Source organism: Netta rufina, assembly GCF_964035555.1.
Source record: "Netta rufina genome assembly, chromosome: Z".
In the NCBI taxonomy this organism is placed as follows: domain Eukaryota; kingdom Metazoa; phylum Chordata; class Aves; order Anseriformes; family Anatidae; genus Netta; species Netta rufina.
In genome coordinates, this window is record NC_140126.1 from 48,351,044 (window position 1) to 48,371,834 (window position 20,791).

The window sequence follows — 20,791 nt, forward strand, 5'->3', positions numbered from 1 at the left end:
GGGCTGGGGTAAGGAAGTGAATTCATGTGCAGAAAGCAGAGTGACAAGCCCTCTCAATTACGGGATTGTGTGAGAGAAGCCTTTCTTTGAAGGCTGAGGGATTCACAAGTACCCGGATGGCGTACTGGTGGAGCTCTGCCATGGGCAGCTTTTTTCTGCTTTAACATTCACCAGAATTCATAACATAAACAGGATGCTAATGTTAAGGTATGCCTTAAGTAGGTCTTTAAGAGCAAGAGTTGAATTTTATTGGAAAGACTTGAAATTGGCAGACAGATGCCTTAGTGTTTCAGGAACTCTGAAATCTTAGAATTGTCTGGAAATTAGCAATTATGGGAGAACAATGACATACTTATCTCAGGTAAACTAATGTGGGCACCCCACACATGCTGACCTTTTGCTTGGAGCTTATGGTGCTTGTAAGTGAGAGATGATTTTGAAAACCAAGAGGTCTGAGTATTAAGGGTCTCCAGAACCAAGATCCTGACCTGGTCTGTCGTTTTGGACAGTCCCCTTTGTTGGATAACCATGTTAATCCAGTTAATCAATTACATGTTAACCATGTTAACATGTACTTAATCCTCTTGGTATTGACCATTCTGCTCTCTTGTAAGCAATTTGAGGCAGTAACCAGGACAGGATTGCCATTGCCCTCTGCTGCTACATAGCATGACATCTGCTTTGTCTTGTGTCTGTCTCCTAACTATTGTGTTTTGGTTTTAGGTCACTTCCCAAACAAAGCTATGCCTTCAGCTGGAACCTTGCCTTGGATACAGGGGATCATCTGCAACGCCAACAACCCTTGTTTCCGGTACCCAACTCCTGGGGAATCCCCTGGTATTGTTGGAAACTTCAATGCCTCCATGTGAGTCTAGTCTGACTGCTTTTTCCTAATCTCTGTTCTTGGGGGGATGTATGGAAAAGGGATATTTTGAAGTCACCAGTTAATTCTGCTACCACTTCAAGCACCAATCTCTCCAGCTGCCAATTCAGAGGGGCTGTGGTGCATCCCCGCGTCCAAGCAGTTGAAGCTCTCATTGAATAGAGCTTTGCCAGGGCAAGGGCTGAGTCTGTTCTCTTACTAAGTGTTCAGAAATCAGCCCAGAAAAAAGCAAGGTGCAAACTCTGTTCCCCAAGGAACCCCCATTACCTGGCTAATGTACCTCCGAGATGGACAATGTAGAGTGAGAGACTAAGAGCAGCTTAAGAGCAGGGTCTGGGTGATTCTCTTTGTCAGTTATTACTGGCTAATGTGTTGCAGGAAGCTCCATTTGTGGCCAGCATCCTTGTACCCTGCCTTGCTTGCTGCATTTGTACTGTCAGGCTAGCTAGGCTTAAAGCAGAATAAAAGATGTCTGCAACCTGGAAAAGCATTTGAAAAGGAGCAAGGGCACACTTACATTATTGAGTTCTAAGAGGGAGCAGTTTACAAGCAGCAGGAGAACCACTCCATCCAAGTCTGAACTGCTTTCAAATGCTTGGAGGTTACCAGTGTAACTTTGTTTGACCCTACTTTATCAGGCAACTTTTATTAGGCTCCTTAATTTCCCCAAGGGTGACCACCAAGAAAGGGCTCATTGTACTGAAGAGGGCAGTGGCATAACTGAAAGGACCAAAGTTTGAAATTGGGGTATAAAACTGTGTCTGTGGATGCTGGCTCACTGAGCTGATGACTGATGGTTGTTTTTTTTGTTTTGTTTTTCCCGTCTCTTCCATCAGTGTTTCCCGCCTGTTCTCAGATGCCAAGAGGTTACTCCTGTACAGCCAACAGGACACGAGCATAAAGGATGTCCAGAAGGTCTTGGGAAAACTGCGGAAGTTGGGAAACTCCTCTGGGTCAGGTAATGGCATGGCAGAAAAAGCCACCTACATTTGGTGTTTCTCATCTGGTTAATTCTACGTGTGTGAATTTCTGACATGTATGATAATAGAAGGCTGTGTGGTTACCACTTGCTGCTCATCAGACCTTTCTAGTCCTACAGAATTAACTTAAGCCTCTCCATGTCAAAGCTTTGTGTGCTCTTCAGATTCTTCGGTGGAAGAGAAAGGGGAGGTCTGAATGCCAAGAATAGCAGCTGTTTTGGATGTGAAATTACAATCCTCAGCCTGCTGAAGTGATTTAAAATGCTGACTTTCTCAAAGAAGTTTAGGTAGCGTGTGTTTGGAAAACACTAGTTATTTTGCCAGTAAAGCAATGAACCCGTTACAGCTAGAATTTACCTCTTTACTCTACAAGCTGAAGAAGGAAGTGAGCTGAAGGAAGACAGATAAGGAAAAGCTGATCTTGGCCTTGAGTTTACAAACTCAGAGCTGATTATTATCTGACGATGAAGTCTTCATTTCCCTTCTTAGTTTTTATTTTCCCTGTGACTGTTTGGTGTAGGGTACTGTATTCTCTGTTACTGTCCAGCAGGATTTTCAGTGACAAGCTCCAGAAGAAAATGTTTTGTCTTACGGGTTCTTACTGCCCCGTTAGTGGAAAACAAACAAAAAAAACCACCAGCAACTGAGGATCCTGCCATTTTTAGCTGATGTGGGAATGCCTGGCATGGCTTCCTGTTCCATGGAAATGAGTAACTAAGTAGTGTGAAATCACATAGGAGGCTTACAGGAGAGCTGGGACTTGCAACAGCTTTGTCCAGTCTTGGGGAATGTATTGCCAAGCCTCACTGACATGGCAACTTGTTAGAGTTTTTTGGGGTACTCTTCTCTCAAAGGTTATTTCTCTTGGCTGCTTTGTCGGTACTGCCTGCTTTTATTGGAAACAATAGTTGGAGATTATTGGAAAGTAACAGTTTAGGAAGAAATATTTACAGAGCAGGGGATGCAGCTGTTGAGTGCCTTCACCTACAAGCACTTGATGGTATTTCAGAGTTTTGTGAAAGTTGTCCCTGGTTTTACAGTTGTGGTGTTCCCAGCTCTTTCCACCTGAGTATGGTTCAGGTAGGCTCCAGGAAGAAGAATATTGGCCCAGTGTGATATGAATAGTTTCACAAGTCTGATGTGGCCTGAGCATACTTCTGAGGCAGAGGTAACATTTTTATATTCTTTCTCGTGTTGCTCAGTACACTGCAGGTCATTTTGAAATAATCTATATTGTTACTGGAGGGTTGGTAGATGCAAAGGGGATTGTCTTGGATAAATAACCATCCTCTCTCCCCTTCAGAATCCTGATGAGATCAGATCTGCAGGTGTTAGTGTGGTCTACTGCTTTTTTTTTTTTTTGTGTTAGTTGACCTGTATCTTTATGTAAAAGGGACACCCTTCATTCCTAGGCCCAATGTCCGTCCATATTGCCAGGCTCCCTTCTTTTTACTCTGGCAGCTGGTAAGTGGCACCACCATCCTTTTACCTAAATATTCAGTATTTAAGGGGGAGTAGGTATGTGGTGAGCCCATTGTGCAGAGATTAACAGATAATGAACGCAGCCAAAATGAGATAGGATGACTGTATTCCTCAAGGAGAGATTAAAAACACGTTGAAGGGAACACATTAAACCCTTGGTTTAACTCGGTGTTGTGGGAACAAGCCCTACCAGTGGGAACAGCATAGGTTGTTACCAGGTTTTACATCTAATTTCTGCAGTACTATCTGCAAATTAACTGTACCAAAGAAAGTCAATGCTTGTGTTTTGTATTGAAACGTGCAGAGAGCATCAAATGTGAACATTTGCAAGAATATGACTGAAGCCATAAGCTGGAGCATCATTGTTGGGAAGGTTTGAGGGGGCGGAGTGATTCCAAGAAACATTTTGCATAGGGAGTATTGTGCGAGTCTAGTCAGAAGTCTCGTGTTTCTCTACACTACAAAGACTACTGGACTGATTGCAAAAAATAAGCATCAGACAAGTCATCTAAGATTGTATTTCTGTAATAAAGTATTTCAAATGTGTAGTGAAAAAAAATAATCAAGCCTCCATGTCATTGGAAGGACAGACTGTCCATTGTTGGTATGGCTTGTAGGGAACAAAGCTTGTGCTTGTTTGTCCTTCTTATGATATGCTCATTTACAAAGCCACCAGCTTGGGGGTCCCTGCTGCCCACTCTTTGGCTGCCTGATTCATTCTCTGACAGCATGCATAAAACTGCATCCTCTAATCTTACAAGTATTTGCGTATTTATCCTTAGCAATGGTTAGATCCCTGTGCAATGAAGGGAACTACAGATGAATCCTTCAGCTGCTGTTGACAGAGGTGTGAGGAGTAGCTTAAATCCATCGGTCTCTGGGTTATTTCAGTGACTCTGGGAACTTAAGCAGACCATAAGAGAGAGAGGTCAGCTGTGAGAGAGCCTCCCAGACTGAAAGGATGTTCTGAGTAAATACAGCCACTGCGGTCTACAGGAAGAAAGTTCCTTTGCCTGCCTTAGTACAGGCATTTCCCGCAATTAGCAGGAGGGTTAATTACCTGATGAGTTAATAATAATAATAAAAAAAAGTAAAACCTCATCCATTCCAGTTCTGGCCCGGATCTGAAGCCTCTTCAATCAGTGATGCAGACAAATACAGCTTTGCAGCTCACATTTCCCCACTGGGAGTAACTGTATGCTTCTTACCTTGTGTTATGGGCTCAACTGGCGTCTCTGCAGCTCCTTCTTCCTCTCTTATGCTGGTGTGATGTCCCTCTTCCACACACACTTCTCACTGCTGCCTGATGGCTTTCAAACAGGCTTCAGGATGACCTCCTGTTACTAGCGTAAAAGCTAGAGCTACGGGATGGTTTGTTCTAATATTATGCAGAGTATGCATGTCTGTGTTTGGCTCCAGATGTTTGAATCAGTTAAGAGATCATTTGCCAAAGTCCTTTGACTTCAAACTTGTTTTTAAAAAGAGCCTTGACAAACTAATGTCCAAGGTGGTATTGCTGGTGTTATCTGATCTGACATTAAGCACATTCTGAACCTTGGGGAAGGGATGCGTGCCTAAGATGTCAGGGTACTTACACAGGTGTCACGAAGTCAGGAGTCTTGGTTAAAGACACAAGGCAGGACCCTGAGATTTTGCTCAGGGAGAGCTTTAAACTCATGACAACAGACTTTGTGCCTCCATCACTTCTGAGGGATCACCTCTTATCTTATGAAGAACAGGAGCTAGAGAACTGTCTCCTGTTCTCTGCTGCTTCTAGCTCCAGAACTGCTGTCCAGCTGAAAGGGGAGGATGTGGCCATTAAGGAGCAGCCCACCCTCTTTCCATGTGGCACCTTTTCTAGCCAGGATGAAGCTTTGGCTGGTGGTGAGAGGGAAATAAGCACCGGTGGCTGTCAAGCTGTGTGGGGGCTGCTGTTTATGGCAGCTTCCAGCAATCCCTGAGCACTGAAATCTACGTGCATGCACACACATAGTGCAATGCAATCGATTTTGCAGGCAGGTGCCAGGTGCCCTCTCCTTCCCAGCACTTGTTACATCTCTGTCCAACAATGTCATCAAGGTCTTCAACATTCATATGATAAGGCAGAGTACAAATCAGAACAGAGTCAAAGACCTTGGTGACAGCACTTCCAAGAGCAAGACATGGCTGCTGGGATTGCTCCTCACTATAGGCTTGGCTCATTGGATATAGGTACTGGCTTTGCAACTGGCCTCAGCGTTGAGGATAAAGTGTTTACAAGAAATAAGCTTTTCTTCTGTTCTGGAAGGTGGAGATACACCTTCCTTTTTGCTCCAAGGCATCTGTTCTTTGTTTCCTTCTCCTCTATACAAAGCTCCCAAATGTTCTGCTCTGTGGTGCCATGGGGTAATAAAAATCAACAGGTAAAATTAAAGCCACCTTCCCTGTTGTTGCTAACAGTTGCACGTGTAAGCCAGTCTAGCTGGTATTTACTTCATTGCTCTTAGTTTTCAGTGATCCCAAAGGGCATGTTTTTATTTTCCTTGAAACCAACCCAACTAAACAAAAAGGGAGTAATGAAATAGGCAGAGGGAAACAAACATCGCCTAAGAAGTTGCATCATATCTCAGGCTGTTGTTCTATACGTGCCCTCCCTTTCCTGCTTGTTTGCTAGATTAGTATTACCCGTGGTGTAGGAGAAACATCAGCTGGATAGCATCTTCTGCCAGTGTTGCACCTCGGGGACTCTAGGTCCTGCACAGCCCCTGTTGGGGCTGAAGGAGTTTGCAGGCTGTCCAGTCAGAGCTAGTAGGGCTACTTTTATTTAAAAATGGTGGAGGGCTAGGGCTGAACAATGGCCTTGGGAGAGGCTTTGTGGTGGTATGTGACCTGCTGGATGATTATTAGGGTGCTCAGGGAAACAGGATGTTCTGCATTATCTACTAGATGACTTTGAGGTGATAGATAGCTCCCTCCTTGGTGTCTTCTCCCTAATAAAAATGGCCCCACACCCTCAAGCTAAACATTTGGATCGGTTCTTATACCTGCCTACATCTCCCTAATTAAGCTGGTTTCCTCCCTGACTTACCTTGGGAAGGTACCTAGCAAAAACCAGCCAGGCTAGAACGAGGACTAACAAACCATTTGTCCGGGTGGCCTTCATCCCCGGAAACACCTGCGTACACCAGTGGTTGCAGGGTGGCATTCCTGGCATCTCATGGCAGCAAGTAAATACACGTCTGGGTTCTCTGATACTGTGCTCCATAATGACGCACAAGGCCTTGCTTTTCCTTCAGTCTGGGGAAAATGCCGCCAAAAACCACTGCTCTGTGGTAACGGTGGTGAGATTTTGACTCTTGGGGGCATCTAGGAAGGCCAGCTGTTGAGTGTGATTCATGTATTTCATTGTGTTAACCCTCAGCAGAACCCTGTGTGGGGTTCCTGGAGGTCTCCAGGCTGCTGCTCCCTCCCAGCCCAAAGTGTTGAGCCAGGACTGTGTGTGAACAGGCATGATTCTGCCTTGGTCAGATGCAGTCTGTAGTATGGAGCAAGTGGAAGAAGCCGCCAACACCAGGTATTCAGATTGCACAAAGGGTTTTGCTTTGTGTGCTGTGTCGATCAAACAGGAGACTTGGGTATGCACAGTTTTCCCACATTTGCCTAATTACCTTTTCCTTGAAAGCACCTAGTCTCTGAGCAGACACAAGTAGAAAATATTTCGAGTACATTCTTGGAAGTTCAAGTCCCTTACTACAGCTGTAGTGAGCAGCATCTGTGTGTGAATCCAGAGGGTTCATTATGTTTTTGTCCTAAACTCCAGCAGGAAGACTGACAGTCAAGATAGGTACCAAGACTGAGAAGACTTCTTGGTGTGGTATTCAGCCCAAATTATGTGTTGTGCAGTTAGCTATAACATTTTTAGTGACATGGCACAGTATTTGCTGAACTACACACTTGTACACTTACCACTTCCATTGGAGTCTGCTTGTGCGTCCCTTGCTATTTTGAAGCTGCTGCTAAGATTAAAGTAATAAAATAATTCTGTTAGAGGTTTAGGCACCAAGGTCTGCTGCACTGTGAAATCTGTTACCAGGAAAATTATCCTTGCTTCCCGTGGGGGTGTCCATGAGCTTTCAGAGATTTTTTGTTAGTAACAGCATTGTTATTGCATGACTATACTTAGAGGCTGGGATGGGTAAACAGAAGCAGCGTAATGTGCATCACTGTCTCGTGATTCTGCAGAACTGGGCTTCAGTGCCTGTGTGTTTGTAGCTGAACTTCCCTTCTGCTTTTGAAGTGGGAGGTTTACATTTATTCCAGCTTGCACTCTAGGTAGAATATGCATACATGTGGATGTAGGCGGGAAAGACTGTAGTACCTTTGAAAGTGTAGCTCAGAACATCCAGTCAGCGTCATGTTACATCTGGCCTTGCTTCAGTGTTTGCGCTGTAAGTGACAAGAGCTTGAGCAAGACATCTAGGATTCCCATGATAAAGGACTGTGTGTACCATGTTAAAAACATGCAAGGGGAATCACAAGGATGTCACCATTGGTCTGTATTGGTGAAGGACAGTGCTGACAGTTTGGTTACTTTAAGACCACCGTATCTGATGATGCCACCAAACAATTTGACCACTTGCAGGGCAACCAACAGTGCCCATAGTTAAAATATGCAGCACAGCTACTACAACAAATTTTAGAAAATCACTGTACCTTAGAGGCACTGGCTTTATCTTGATGTTAATTTGTCTAGAGAAAGACACAAAGATAAAGAAAACAAGAACTGCTTATTGTGCTTGTTGCAGCATGAATAATATCAGCTGCCAAAACAGGACACTGTGGGAGAGCTCTGGGTGCTTCCTTTAGTCTCCTATAAAACTCTTCAGTCTGGTCTGTCAACACTGACTTTTGTTCTGAATCACCAAGTAAAGCCAAGCATTAAATGAACAGTCACACCTTTCACACTCTCCTATTATCTCACTCTTTTTTTTTAATGCAACCTTATCAGCAGAGTTTGCTAATACCAGCATTATGTTGCTGAAAACATATTCTCAGTGTTAACTTCAATTTGCATTTATTTTCTCCATTCCCCATTCTGACACGATTTCTGGGTTTGTTCTCAGCGACTTCTAATCTCAGAATTTCAATAAATTGCCTGATTTGTGGAAGATCACATTTGGTTTATCTAAGGTACAGGCTGAGGTTGGATGAGACGGGAGGGTCACAGGCTGCTAGCACCAACCTCAATGTGAAAACAGTCTCCTAGGAAACTTGTACCACTGTCCTCTGGTGAAAAGTGCAGCTGTTCCCAGGGGATTTCCTTGTCTTTGTGCTCTCATGAGAGCGGCTATTAGGAAATGGCCACAGCTGGAAAAAGCTGTGTCCACCTCTGTATCCGACTTGGTACTGAGGCTGGAGTACGTAATTTTGATCTGACCTACCATATCTCCAAAGTTAATATTGAGCTTTGGAGCCTTCTCTAGTAATAATACATTTCATCTTTTTTTTCATCATTACAAACATTTATTTATTACCCAATTTTACAGCATCGCTGTGAGCTAAATAAATAAACAGCTGCCAAGGAACTGGAGTCCTCCTTCTACAACACAGTAGGATGTGACATAGTTTTAAATGTAGTCAGGATGCAATAAAAGATGATGGCTTTGAAATATTGTTGATGTTGAATCAAAGTTCATTTTTATCCAGGCAAGAACACTGCTTGACCAATTTCTTTGAAAATCCATAAAAATTCAATTTTTGTAGGCTGCTTTTTTCACAGGGAACACATGCTGTTCTATTTAAGTATTTTTGGTCATAAAATAAGTGACTGTCAATGTCAGGATCCTGGCTAAAATCAAACAACATTTTCTACCTCCTGTTGCTAAACTTCTTTGCTGCTTCAACAGACTGCAACATTCTTTATTTGCAGTCCTGTTTTTTTTAGTGTTGCAGTGTATTATCAAGTAGTGGTTATGTCTTGTTTAAGAGATGAATTTTTATTTCAGATTATAGTTTTTTTGCTTGAATCAGACTTTGTAAACAAGAAACATGCAAAGTTATCGAAAAATCCTTTTGAGATAAATTAAAGTGCTCCAGATTACAAAAGTGTTGCACATTTTTATGTATAAACAGAGTTGTAATAATTAACCCAGCTTGTTAAAACTTAATATTGCTTATGCCTCTAATGAGATTCTTGGCTGATGAAAAACTGGTATAGCTCTGAAAGGTTTGTGGAACAGCTCAGCTGAAGATCTTGCTCAGGCTTTTTTATGCTGACCTGTCCATACTGAGGTATATATGAGGGAGATTGAAGCTGATATGTGACATACATCTCTATAAATAGCTCAAGGTTCATCCCCTTTCTATTTAGTTCTAATTTTAAGGGTAGTGCAATGGAAGACTGCATTTTAAGGGATTGATGTGGACATGAAAGCACATTGTCCCAACAATTCTCCTTACAATAAGGCGGCAGATCTGTGACATAATCAGTGTCCATCAGATCTCTGCTCACCTATCCTCTTTCCCACTCTGTTCACACACTTGTCCACTGCCCAAAAGCTGGGGAAAGCATTAACTCTAGTGCTGTAAAGCCAGAGAACAGAAATCAAGACAAAGCAATTCTTTAAGCCCACAATTACCTCTAGCTATGCAATCCATTTACTTCCTTTGCAAGTTATATTGTAGTGTTACCTGAAGAAAGTCAAAGGATTGTACCAGGGTGTCCATATAAGTAATGCACAAGCCTCCTTCAGCAGTACACACTTTTTCTTATGCTAAAGTGCACTGGTCTGTGGCTCTGAAGTACTCAGGACCCTGTTCCTCAACCAGAAAATGGCACTGCCCTTTGTTGTGTCTACTAGCAGTGCTCCTGACCTCTGTGTGAAACAGGAGGCAGTAGTGCCCCCACAAGTACTCCAAGGTGTATTTTCAGCTGGCAAGCTCTGCCAGTACAGAAGGGAGGGAATGGTTAGTATATTGCCAGTCCAGAGTGATGCCAAACGGAAGGATGAGCTCCTCAGACTACCAAGGCAAGGTCTGTTGGGAGCTTCCTGCTGTAAACAGCAGCACAGTGTAGTACTTAGGAAGCAAGAGACATGATCTGTACCCAAAACTTTGCTACGTGAGTTTGGGCAAGTCATATTCACAAAGTATCTGATTTTCAAACCACATTTCTCAAAGATTGAGAAATTGCTTTAACTATTTTGAAGTGCTGTTGCTCAACAGTCTGATTAATGTTAGTAACGGGGCCGAATGGTTGCAAAGGTTTCCCTGAGCAAGACAGAGCACATTCTGTTGTTCCAGTGCTGAAGCTTGATTTTCTCATTCCTTTGGACTTGGAGCTCAGAAGCAAAACTGAACTACATTATGGATAACTTTCCAACACCCAACCAACTTGAAACATAAGGAACAATCATGAGGGTTTGAAATCATTTAGATACAGGTATGTGTTGAGAATAAGTAGGCAGAGTGCCCATTTAAGCTAGTTGGACTATAGTGATTGGCTGATTCTTGTGAATCCTTAGCATTTTTGCTACCTTTGGGGTTGGTTTGACCTTAGGAAGCTCCTTGTTCTAGAGCTGGCTTTTGCTGTTGTGCAGTAGATGAGGGAGCGTTAGGACTTGGCACTACATCCAGAAGTGACACTTCTTCCTGACAGGCGGGGAAACAAGACGCACTGTGATCTGCTGACTGCAGACTCGGTATCACTTTGAGCCAGATGTGAGCTGGGTTCTACGAATCCTTGTCAAGAGAGAGGAAGGGAGTCAAGACCGAGTGAGGCTTCACACCCAAGGAAGGTGTGGCTATTTCTTTTTTCATCTTTCTGTGCAAAGCTAAACAATGCAAGTGCAGGACAGTCAGGCTCCTTTGATTCTGGGCAGCTCTGTCTGTCATTTTGCTTATAATTCATCATTACCCATACTGGTCTTGTGAGGGAAGTCTTTCCAATGGTGCTGGGCTGCAGCTATAAGTCAGAAGCAGCCCAGTGTTGTTGGGGTGGTTCTGGCTGCTTGTTTCAGGGCTCTGAAGCTATTCTGACACAGGTATTTTCTGTCTGCATTGGAACCAGCAGTTTCCCAGATGCTTGCTCACATATCCAGCCCTTCCGCTATTAGTAATGGTCATTTGATTAAAATGTCCAGTCCTGCCTTTTCCTGTGACTTGAATTTCCACTGAATATAAGGTCATTTGTCCAAGTGCAAGCAACGCTGGCCTGGGTCTTCGTTGGCCACAGCTCCTACTTTCAACTTCTGCTGAGGTCCATACTTTTTGATAGCATAGCGTCACACCATGTATTCTCACACCAGTCTTTGCCATTGGAATAGAGGTTTGTGGCTGGACAAACCACGCCGTTTGTTTCCAGCCTGCCTATTGTTTTTTAATATATTTTACTGCATCTCTGAGCTGATGTTTTGGCGTATCCAAAATCTGCATGTTACCTAGGGCATAATGTTCTTAGTGCAGTTAAAATCCAAACCCTATTTTTAGCAACCAACCCTTACCTTCAGGCTCTTTAGAAACACTTTTCAGGTATTGCCAAGTATCTATCTTTTTTTTTCTTCTGAGCTGGATTTGACAAACAGAGATCTTCCATAGCCTGTACGTGCCTCAAAAACTTTCTACATACCACTCCTGAAAATCATTTTGTTGTAATAATGAAATATCATTATCTGGTCAGATCTGAGGTCTGTCATCCGTATAGCTGACAAGCCAATTCGTGGGTTGGAAGATGTGCAGTGTAGCAGTTTATCCTTATTTTGTGAAACAGGAGAATTCTCAACCAGTTATAACTGCCTTGTGAACTCTGGAACCCTGCTCAGAATTTGCTTTTTAAAACAATACAGTGGGGGTATTTGAATTTTTTTTTTTCTGCAGGCATGCTTCATTTATTGTACTGTACGAAGCCTGAATACAAGTAACTTTTTTTTTTTTTTTTTACTGGGAAACTGTATTTCACAGTTGTCTGTGCTGATAACAGTGTTCGGTTTGCAGCAGGGGAAGAGGCGAGAATATCTTTTTTATGGTGTTATACAAGACCAGGGGGCGTGGGTGTGGGTGGATGTGTGCCTTCAGAGACGGAAGCTATGGAGGCTGCGTTTGTTCACAAAACTGCTGCTGACCACCACGTGGCTTTCATTTCTGTGTCCTGTGCCTATGCTTTTTGATGCAGAGGCTATCTGTTGGCATGTTTGTCACACAGGATCTCTCTGATGTGCCTGTTTGTTGTGGCTATCCAAGCACCGCTTGGTACCTCAGACTCACCTCCTAACTTATAGCTCCCAACACAACAAGTGGGAAGGACAAGAGAAGTGAGTTCTCCACGGTGGAAAGAGGGGACCTGTTGCACAATATGTACCTTTGTCCTAGCTGCTGGAGAAGGGCACGAGGCTGCCTCCTCACTACACACTTTGCCAGGGAAATTTGACATAGCAAGTATGTCAAGATTATGGGCTTTAGTTAAATGGTGCTCACTTGGGTGTCATCTAATGTCTCCACAGACAGCACTGTTACATTTCTGATGGACACAGCACAGACCTATAGCCTGCCATGAAAACACATCAAGCCATGGCTACAGAAGGAACAGCACTTCGATTGCAAGCAAATTAGGCTTGTGTTTTCACATGAGCAGGTCCTGCACAACAGGCCTGCTGAGCTGCTTGATTTCTTGTCAACAAATCAGGGCACAGCTGTCTAACTTGTTCAGAGAACAGTTTTGCACTTGTCAGTGTCAGCAGGGATACAGGCAGCTCTGAGAGCTATTCCCACCATACCAGGGGCAAGGGATGCCTACAGGAAAAGGAAAATTAAACCCCAGTAACTTTTTGTTTGTTTGGTTGGTTTTTAATAAATACCTGTATGTATGCACCATACATCACATCATGCTCTTCCGATGTGCTGCTTGAAGTTAGGGTTATAACGAGGACAAATGAAGATTTGCCTCCTTGCCAAAGCCCAGCAGTAGGTCGTCTGGAAGGTTTGCTCTTCATGCTGTAGATCTGGGCTGTTGGCTCAGAGTGGTACAATACTGTAACAGACTCCAACATTAGGAGATTTCTATTTCCTCAAAGTAAGCATCAATTCATGAGCCCTTCTGTTCCACTGTTACTTAGTTTGAAAGCCTCTTTTTATGGGAAGTAGCCTCAGGCTCCTTTCGTCTATAAATCAGTGACAGGCAATGAGCATGAAAATCAGTGGAGTCATTTAACTGCACCTGTCAAGTATTTTTGAGGAACACTTCCCATAATCTCCACTGAAAAATTAGCACAAAATTCTAGTGTAAGTGTTAGTCTCGCAAGCACACTTGGTTTGTCTGCTCTGGTCCTTTTCCCATGTGAGGAGTTGCTAATTGTTAAGGTAAGTCTCCAGCCAGAGTCGTCTTGGTGGTAATGTGTGCCACTTGTAAATGCTTTCAGCTGCAGGAGCTGATACCAGCTCTTGGTCTGCTGGTAGCCCATTCATGCACTTGGTATCTTGCAGTATGTCCTGTTGTTGGGGCTATGAGTGGGAAAGAAGCAATGCCCTGGGTGAAGCAGGGCTCTGTGGCCAGGGAGCCTTCTCATCTTGTCTTCTGGTCATGCCAAGGCACTGTGGAGCAGGGTTGCACAGGCATGATGGGCAGGTGTATGATCAAGCTGGTGTGGGTGGATGTGAATTACTGCCTTCACATGAAAGCTCTGAGGAGGCACTGTGCACCTACCTCCCGTTCTGCAGAAGTGCAGTTTTGTTCCAGCAGGGAACCAGGTATAATGAATCCCACTTCCCTCCCTGGTATATCCTTTGGGCATTTGTGGAAGCATGCTCATTCTAACAAAGCTACAGCTTCGTATGTCCTGTCTTGTCTTGCTGGTTCATCTTGCAGTGATGCTTTTATGCAGCTGCTGTGAAAATGATTGGGTTGCCCAATTAACAGTCTCTGTGATGAGAAATAAAGGGTCATAATTTAACAACAGCTTCTCTGTTGTCTTGATGCTTGGCTGTGAGGAACACAGGCTTAGCCAAAGGGTAGCAAATCTGCTAACCACAATGGATATCCAGAAAATAACATAATTGTTTTCTGCCCTGAATGTTCCGTAAGTAGGGACTGAAATTCCCTGAAGATAAATAGTCACACTTAAAGATGGGACACACTGCCCTGTTTTCCTCCTAGCTTCTAAATTAGCATGGCATGAATCGCCTTCTCCCCCTTCCTTCACTGAGTTCGTGTAGGGACTTAGAGCATGTGAGGCTGGGAAATAAACAGTACATCAGCCTGTCAGATTGTTTTCAGTCAGCCTAAGTTAGTTTTAAACTGGTAGAAAGTCTGGTTTACTATAGCTTATGGAGAACAAACCCCTTGAGCACAAACCCTGCAAATTGAAGTCAGACCCGGTGAGCTCTGTATTCTATGGTACACTGAGATATGTTGAACTAAGATTTGCATGCCTTTTATTTTTAGAAGGCAGTGCTCAGGATATGAAAACTGTAGCCACAATTTCCGTGGGGTTTTGTTTTTCTACCCTATTGTTTCATTTTTAAAAGACACCGCATAATTAAATTTTGAAAGGAAGGTATGAGCCCATTGTGCTTCCAAGTGAAGCAAGAAGGAATGGAGAACAGTCCTGCTCTCTAACCTGCACATTTTTAATCTTCTCACTTGTCTGTGCATCCTCTCAGTTTTGCTGGAAATAGTCACTGCTTGCTCTGGGAGCAGTTGTGGTCATACTAATAGTAAGAGGAGCAAATTAAAACAGGTTCCTCACTGTGGGTTGGTTCCCTTGCTCTTTCCTGCACTGAGCTGCGTTTAGAGCCTGTGAAAGTAACTGGTGATGTGTTTCCAGAGTGATGACAGTAAAAACCTCTGGCTGCAGAGAACATACGAACCATGGACACTTTCTTCACTGCACAATCAGTGTTTCAGTCCAGATCTAGAGGGAAAGTAGACTAGTTTATCTGCAATGTTTCTCATGACCCCACATAGCAATGACTTGCTATTATTTATAGTGGACATATTTTGTTCTGCACTTCGACTCAACCAATAACGTAGCAAGCATGGAGTTTCTGTTTTTCTTGCTAATTCGTATGGATGTCTTGAGCGCCTTGAATAGACTTTTTTTCTTGCTATTATTGTCACGATGATTTGATTCTCAAGCTAGAAGTGACCAGTCTGGCTCTGTGCTCAGGGGTGAAGGTGCTGGAAGGGCTGTCAGGAAACTCTGAATCTTGAACAGATTTAAAACAGTCCTGAAGGAGATGGTCTTCAATATGAAAATCCGGAATTTCTGTTTTCCCTGCCCAGAGCTCAGCCCCCTGCGTCAGTTCGAAGCAACAGGAAAGCCATGTCTTTCATGTAGTCAGTGTCCGTGAAATGTTGCCATGTGTGATTGTTTAATCCTGACCTGTGATTTCAGAGAGGAAGGGTGGTTTTGTGGTTAAGGCACAAGACCGCCAGTTCTGGGAGCTCTTGGTTCTGCTGGAGACTTCCGCGCGTGACTGTAGGGAGGACATTTCTCCCTGCCCCACAGGGGAAGTGGACTTCTTGCTTCAAACAGATGGGGACTGTCTCCTGCTTTGTTGCTACACAGTGCCCAAGCTGGAGCTTGGCAGAACAAGGCTCAGCACATCAGTCCTGCTGGGCCTGCTGACATGAGGTGGTTTGCATGGTTTATAAGCACAGCCCCTGTTCTTGTTCTCCGTTGCTCTGCTTTTGTTCCTTTGTTGTCATGACTGAAATTATAAAGGTAGGCTACCATGAACACCATCTACCTTAGTATTTCTTCTGCTGTGAGACAGTAACTTCAGATGGCCATCCCACCTCCAAATCATGGCAGGGGCTGACATCAGATCTGATCATCTATGAGCGTGGTGGCTCAGTCTGACCTCACGTTTGTGCCTGGGGCTCATCTTGACTTGTGGGACCTGAGTTGCTGACTGGGAGGCTGTACCCTGCCGTGGTGGTGGTGAGGGGAGCCTGCAATTCTGGTTTTCTGTTGGAGGCAAAGGGAGAGGGGAAGAGTCTGTCCATCCACATCAGCAAAACACAGAGGGATGTCTTTCTGACGTGCTGTACGGATGCAGCAGCTGCATTGCTGAGTGTCAGCTGGGTTGCGATAGGTGACCATACCAGTGCTCTTCGTCAGTCTCAAGTGAGAGAAGACACACGAGTTAAATAACATTCGAGCTGACATTTTGCCTCACGTTTTTTGAGTAACTTGATAGCGTGTCTGAGCTTTTATGGCAGGAAAATATTACAGTAGTTGGCCTCTGGTTGTAAAATGTGTTCTTCTACTCCAAATGTTTGCATTATTAGGTAAGCTTGATACTAACCTTCAAAAGACCTGTCTGTTTCTTTTGTTTTCTATTTTTGGGGTGGTTCTTTCAACTAATGCTTTTGTATTTCATATACCCTTGTGGGCAAGCAACCTTGGAGGAGAATGGCTGTTTTCAAGAGGAAAGATCTATTAACTTTCATCTTCTTGAAATACCCAGGACAGGAATTTAGACTGATTGCAGTGTGCAATGCTTTTCTGTGGCTTCACGTGCAAGTTGTTACGCGTGCCTCTGTGACTGGGGGTGTGACATGAGACACTGAGCCGTGAGTGCTAGAGGTAGGACCAGACAGGGTGGGGGAGAAAAAAAGCACAGAGAGAGAGGCTGTCTGTTTGTTTGGGGTGGTGCAGTGGGACCATGATGTTTGGATTTGGCCCCTTGGTCTCACAGAGCTTCCACGTGTGGTCTCAGGCACACAAAGGATATGGCCAAGTAAGCATAGGTTCATGCCCAGCCAGCTGAAAGCTAAGTATTATCCCACAAGCAGTTCTGGTAACTTCACGTGCTGGTAACTTTATGTTCTGTTCCCATCATGTTTTCTTCCAAATGATGATGAAAACCCCTTCAGGCATTTGTAGGAGTTGCCTTAGAAGTCAGCTTTGATTTTCAGCAAATTCTAGTGCTGAGCAAGTCTGAAAATATTCAGCGTGATAAAAAGGAAGGGGAGAAATACCCTGTTAACCCTGGACGGGTTAATTACAGTTGTGAAGGATGGCAGGCTGTTCCTCCCCATGGTGATTGCAGAGAGGCCAGCAGGAGTCCAAGCACTGTTCATGTTGCTTTCCTACAACTACCTACACAGTCTGCTCCTGACCAAGGAAATCCTACTTTTGCATGGCAGACCCAGTGCATCTCCTCTTCTCCCTGCAAACAAACAACAATGAGGATTCAGAAAAATAGGGGAATTATTGCTTGATTTTTTTTTTTTAAAGGTGTATGGTCCCTTTAAGAGGAGCTTGAAAAATCCTCCGAACAGGGACAGACTACATGAAAAAGCTTGCAAACATCTGAACTTTGCATGCTGGGGCACCTTCAGCCAGCTACCCTTTTGTCCATCTGAGTCTCTGAACCATTGATGATCTCACCAAAAAAACAAACAAGCTGCAGGAGCGCTTGGGCAGCTCGTGCCTTTTCAGGAGCAGCCAAGGAATGGGGCTGGGGAGGTTTTCCTTCAGCAGCACTGAGGCCGGCTGCTTTAGCCTCTGCAGGGGAGGAGGAAAGCGCGAGGCGGCCGCACGTTATGGCAGCAGCGGCGGGTGGTTTCCTTGCGAGGTTTCCTGCAAACGCAGAGGGCGAGGGAGCAGCCTTTGTCCTGAAGTAACCTCTGCATCGCTGTGGCCGAGTGTGGTGGTGGTGGTGCCGGCTGCTTGCGCGGAACCAGAAGGCGACAGGGCGTTTGTAACTGGAGATGTGGACGAGGGAGCGATGACCGACAGTAACCCGGCGCGCTTCGTGCCGCAGGAGCAGCGCCTGTGGCCTGCTGCCGGGGCACCCGCAGCCTGCCTGGGCTGGGCCTGGCACTGCGGGTGATGGGGTTTCTGCCCCAGAGTGGGTTTTCTAGGAGGGATCACCAGCCTGGTGAAGCGAAAAAATGAAATGTTGGGGGTAGCAGCAGCTGCTGTTACTCTGCCTGTTACTCCTAGGGCTGCCTGCGGGACTTTTCCTGTCAGGGCTTGATCTTTGCTGTGGGCTCCCACATCCTGCTCTTCTTGAGTAGACAAAGCAGCATGATGCCCTGCCGGTGGGCTCAGTGTCACCTGGAAATCTTCACCCCAGCAAATCCCGTCAGGCCTCCTCTCTTGGCTCTCCCTGCCATAGCTGCTTTCCTCCTTGTCTCCACTTATTTAAGCATAGTGAAAAGCGAGTTGGCCTCTCGAAAGAAACAGCATGAGGGGCAGTCAGTTGCTTAAGCTCCGGGCTTGTGAACTTTAATACTGTACATGGGTTTATAATTTCCAGATGGCTCGCGTCTGCTGTGAGGGAGATATGCATTTTTTTAAAACTGGGAGATGAAAGGTGAAGGTGAAGCTTTGTGAAAAGAAAATGGAAAAAAAGTGTTTGCAGAAATTTCGCCAGAGTGGTTAAGATTTGTTCCTATGTTTTCATGCAGTTCTATATGAGCTGATCTCTTTTTGTCTGCACACATCAGACTTAGAAATATTTTGTGGTAGAGTACATATAGTAGTTTTGTAGAGTACATCTTGTAGTTACTATTAGCATAATTAAATACGGACTACTAAATCCCTCCATGGTCCATGTACCAGCTGAGTCTTGCATTCAGTAAGAGCACAGGGATTATGTGAACCTGAGTCTTTGTGCAAGGCTAATGCTGGAGTGGATTTCACCCCAATGCAGGGTTATAGCTTGGTCTCCCTTGCTGCTTCTGTGTTGGACTAATGGAGAGTGTGTGCAAATTGAGTTTAAGTTTTAAATAAAGTTGCTTTTAATCCCCCCCCCCCGTGTTGAGATCAAGACATCATAGTTTGACATCTCTCAAAGCTGCTGTGCTTCAGAGCATTTTGCTACCAGCTCCTGCTTTCTTTATGCTATTGTTTGCGTAATCCCCTCTCCCCTATTTGTCAGCTGTTGCTTTTCCTGTTCAGAGCTCTCACATGAATTTCCTTTTGGCTTTGCCCTGACCAAAATGTTGCTGGTTTTGTCACTTTTCAGACTTGAAACTTCGGGATTTCCTGGTTGACAACGAGACGTTCTCAGACTTCCTCTATCATAATGTGTCCATGCCATCATCTGCAGTAGAGGAGCTACTGAACGCAGAGGTCAAGCTCCAGCAGGTAAAGAGTGCTTTCAACCACTAAAATAATGGTCAGTCCATTGTTTGTTTAACTATAGTGCCATGATCCACAGTGCAGGACCCCTCTTTGCTAGGTGCTGTACAGAGAGGAAAATGCAATCCCTGCTTCTCTCTTCCTCCTTACCCTCAACTTACTGTTTTATTTGGTTGTAAACTGCAAAAAGACACTGAGACCCACAAGGAAATGTTTTGATTAGCATAAGAAACTAGCCTTGTACCCTTCAGGCTAAATGGAATTTCCTATTTCCTATCCTTTTTTTTTTTTTTCTTTTTTTTTTTTTCCACCCAGTGAAACATTAATTAGGTTGCTAGTGCTGCACCTGAGTCAGGGCAATCCCAGACAGGAGTACAGACTGGATGGGGCCTTGGCCAACCTGATCTAGTGGGTGGCACCCCTGCCTGTGCCAGGGAGGTTGGAGTTAGATGGAGTTAGATGATCTTTAATGCCCCTTCCAACCCGAGCCAGTCTAAGATTCTAGGTACAGCTGCTGCCCCCCTTCCACATAGTGTCTCATTCTTCAGTGAATTCTCGCCAGCCATCTTTTTCAGTGCAGTTTGATAATTATTCCTACAAGTTAAGTTGTACTAAAAAAAAAGGTGAAAAAAAAATAGATGACATATCTATAAATGGGTGACAGCTTCTCTCACGTAAGGCTGTACAGAAAGGCCAATTCCGATTATGCAAACCTCTCACGGTAAATGCAGCCTTCTCCTGCAGTCTGTTGGTGCCCTATAGTTGCCTAATAAGCCCAGAATTACAGTGTGTAAGCAAGTAGGGAACTGGAATTTCTGAGGAGAAAGTTCGCTGATGTTACTGTAATGTACTCCAGTGTCCTAAGCAGGGTCATGTATCCAGTGCACCATGTACACTACAGAAGCATAAAATTGGCCAAAGCCTTGTCCAGATGTGCATGTTGCTTCCTGGGGCAGAGAAGCTCAACCTTGTGTTTCTCTGACAGTAGCAGGCATGCTGAGGGGCCATGGGGTTTGGAAGGAGCCCAGACCACCAGTGGGCAGGCAGCTGTGTGATCACATGCTGGATCATGGCTCGGATGGCAGGAGTAGGGCCATATCTGCAGGAAAAAGGCTGAGGTCCTGGTCTGGGCTGCAGCGTGACCCATTCAATGGCAGTGAGGAGCAAATAACAGTGGCCAGGTGTATGCTGCCTGGCACAAATCTCCCTGTTTTATACAACAGGGACAGTCCCAGGAGAGGACAGTGTGACCTGTGAACCTAAAACAGTCACCTGTGACTGCTTTCTTGGAAATGAGCTTGGCATTTTGGGAGTCTTAGGGAACTAACCTGCCATTTATTTGCTTATTGAAGACACTGTGGCTTCAGGTGGCTCAA

General features: G+C 44.5%; 1 protein-coding gene across 3 annotated transcripts in view; it reads left to right on the forward strand.

Moving 5' to 3' along the window:
- ABCA1 (ATP binding cassette subfamily A member 1) overlaps positions 1–20,791 on the forward strand; it is a 91,249-nt gene that overhangs the window by 23,395 nt on the left and 47,063 nt on the right. For all 3 annotated transcript variants that reach the window (XR_014619303.1, XM_084305261.1, XM_084305262.1), the window contains exons 4-6: positions 724–865; positions 1,720–1,841; positions 19,300–19,421. Coding sequence is in view for 2 of the 3 variants with exons in the window: in XM_084305261.1 (XP_084161387.1) it covers positions 724–865; positions 1,720–1,841; positions 19,300–19,421 (386 nt within the window). In the remaining variant the exon portion in view is untranslated. The remainder of the gene's footprint in view (positions 1–723; positions 866–1,719; positions 1,842–19,299; positions 19,422–20,791) is intronic.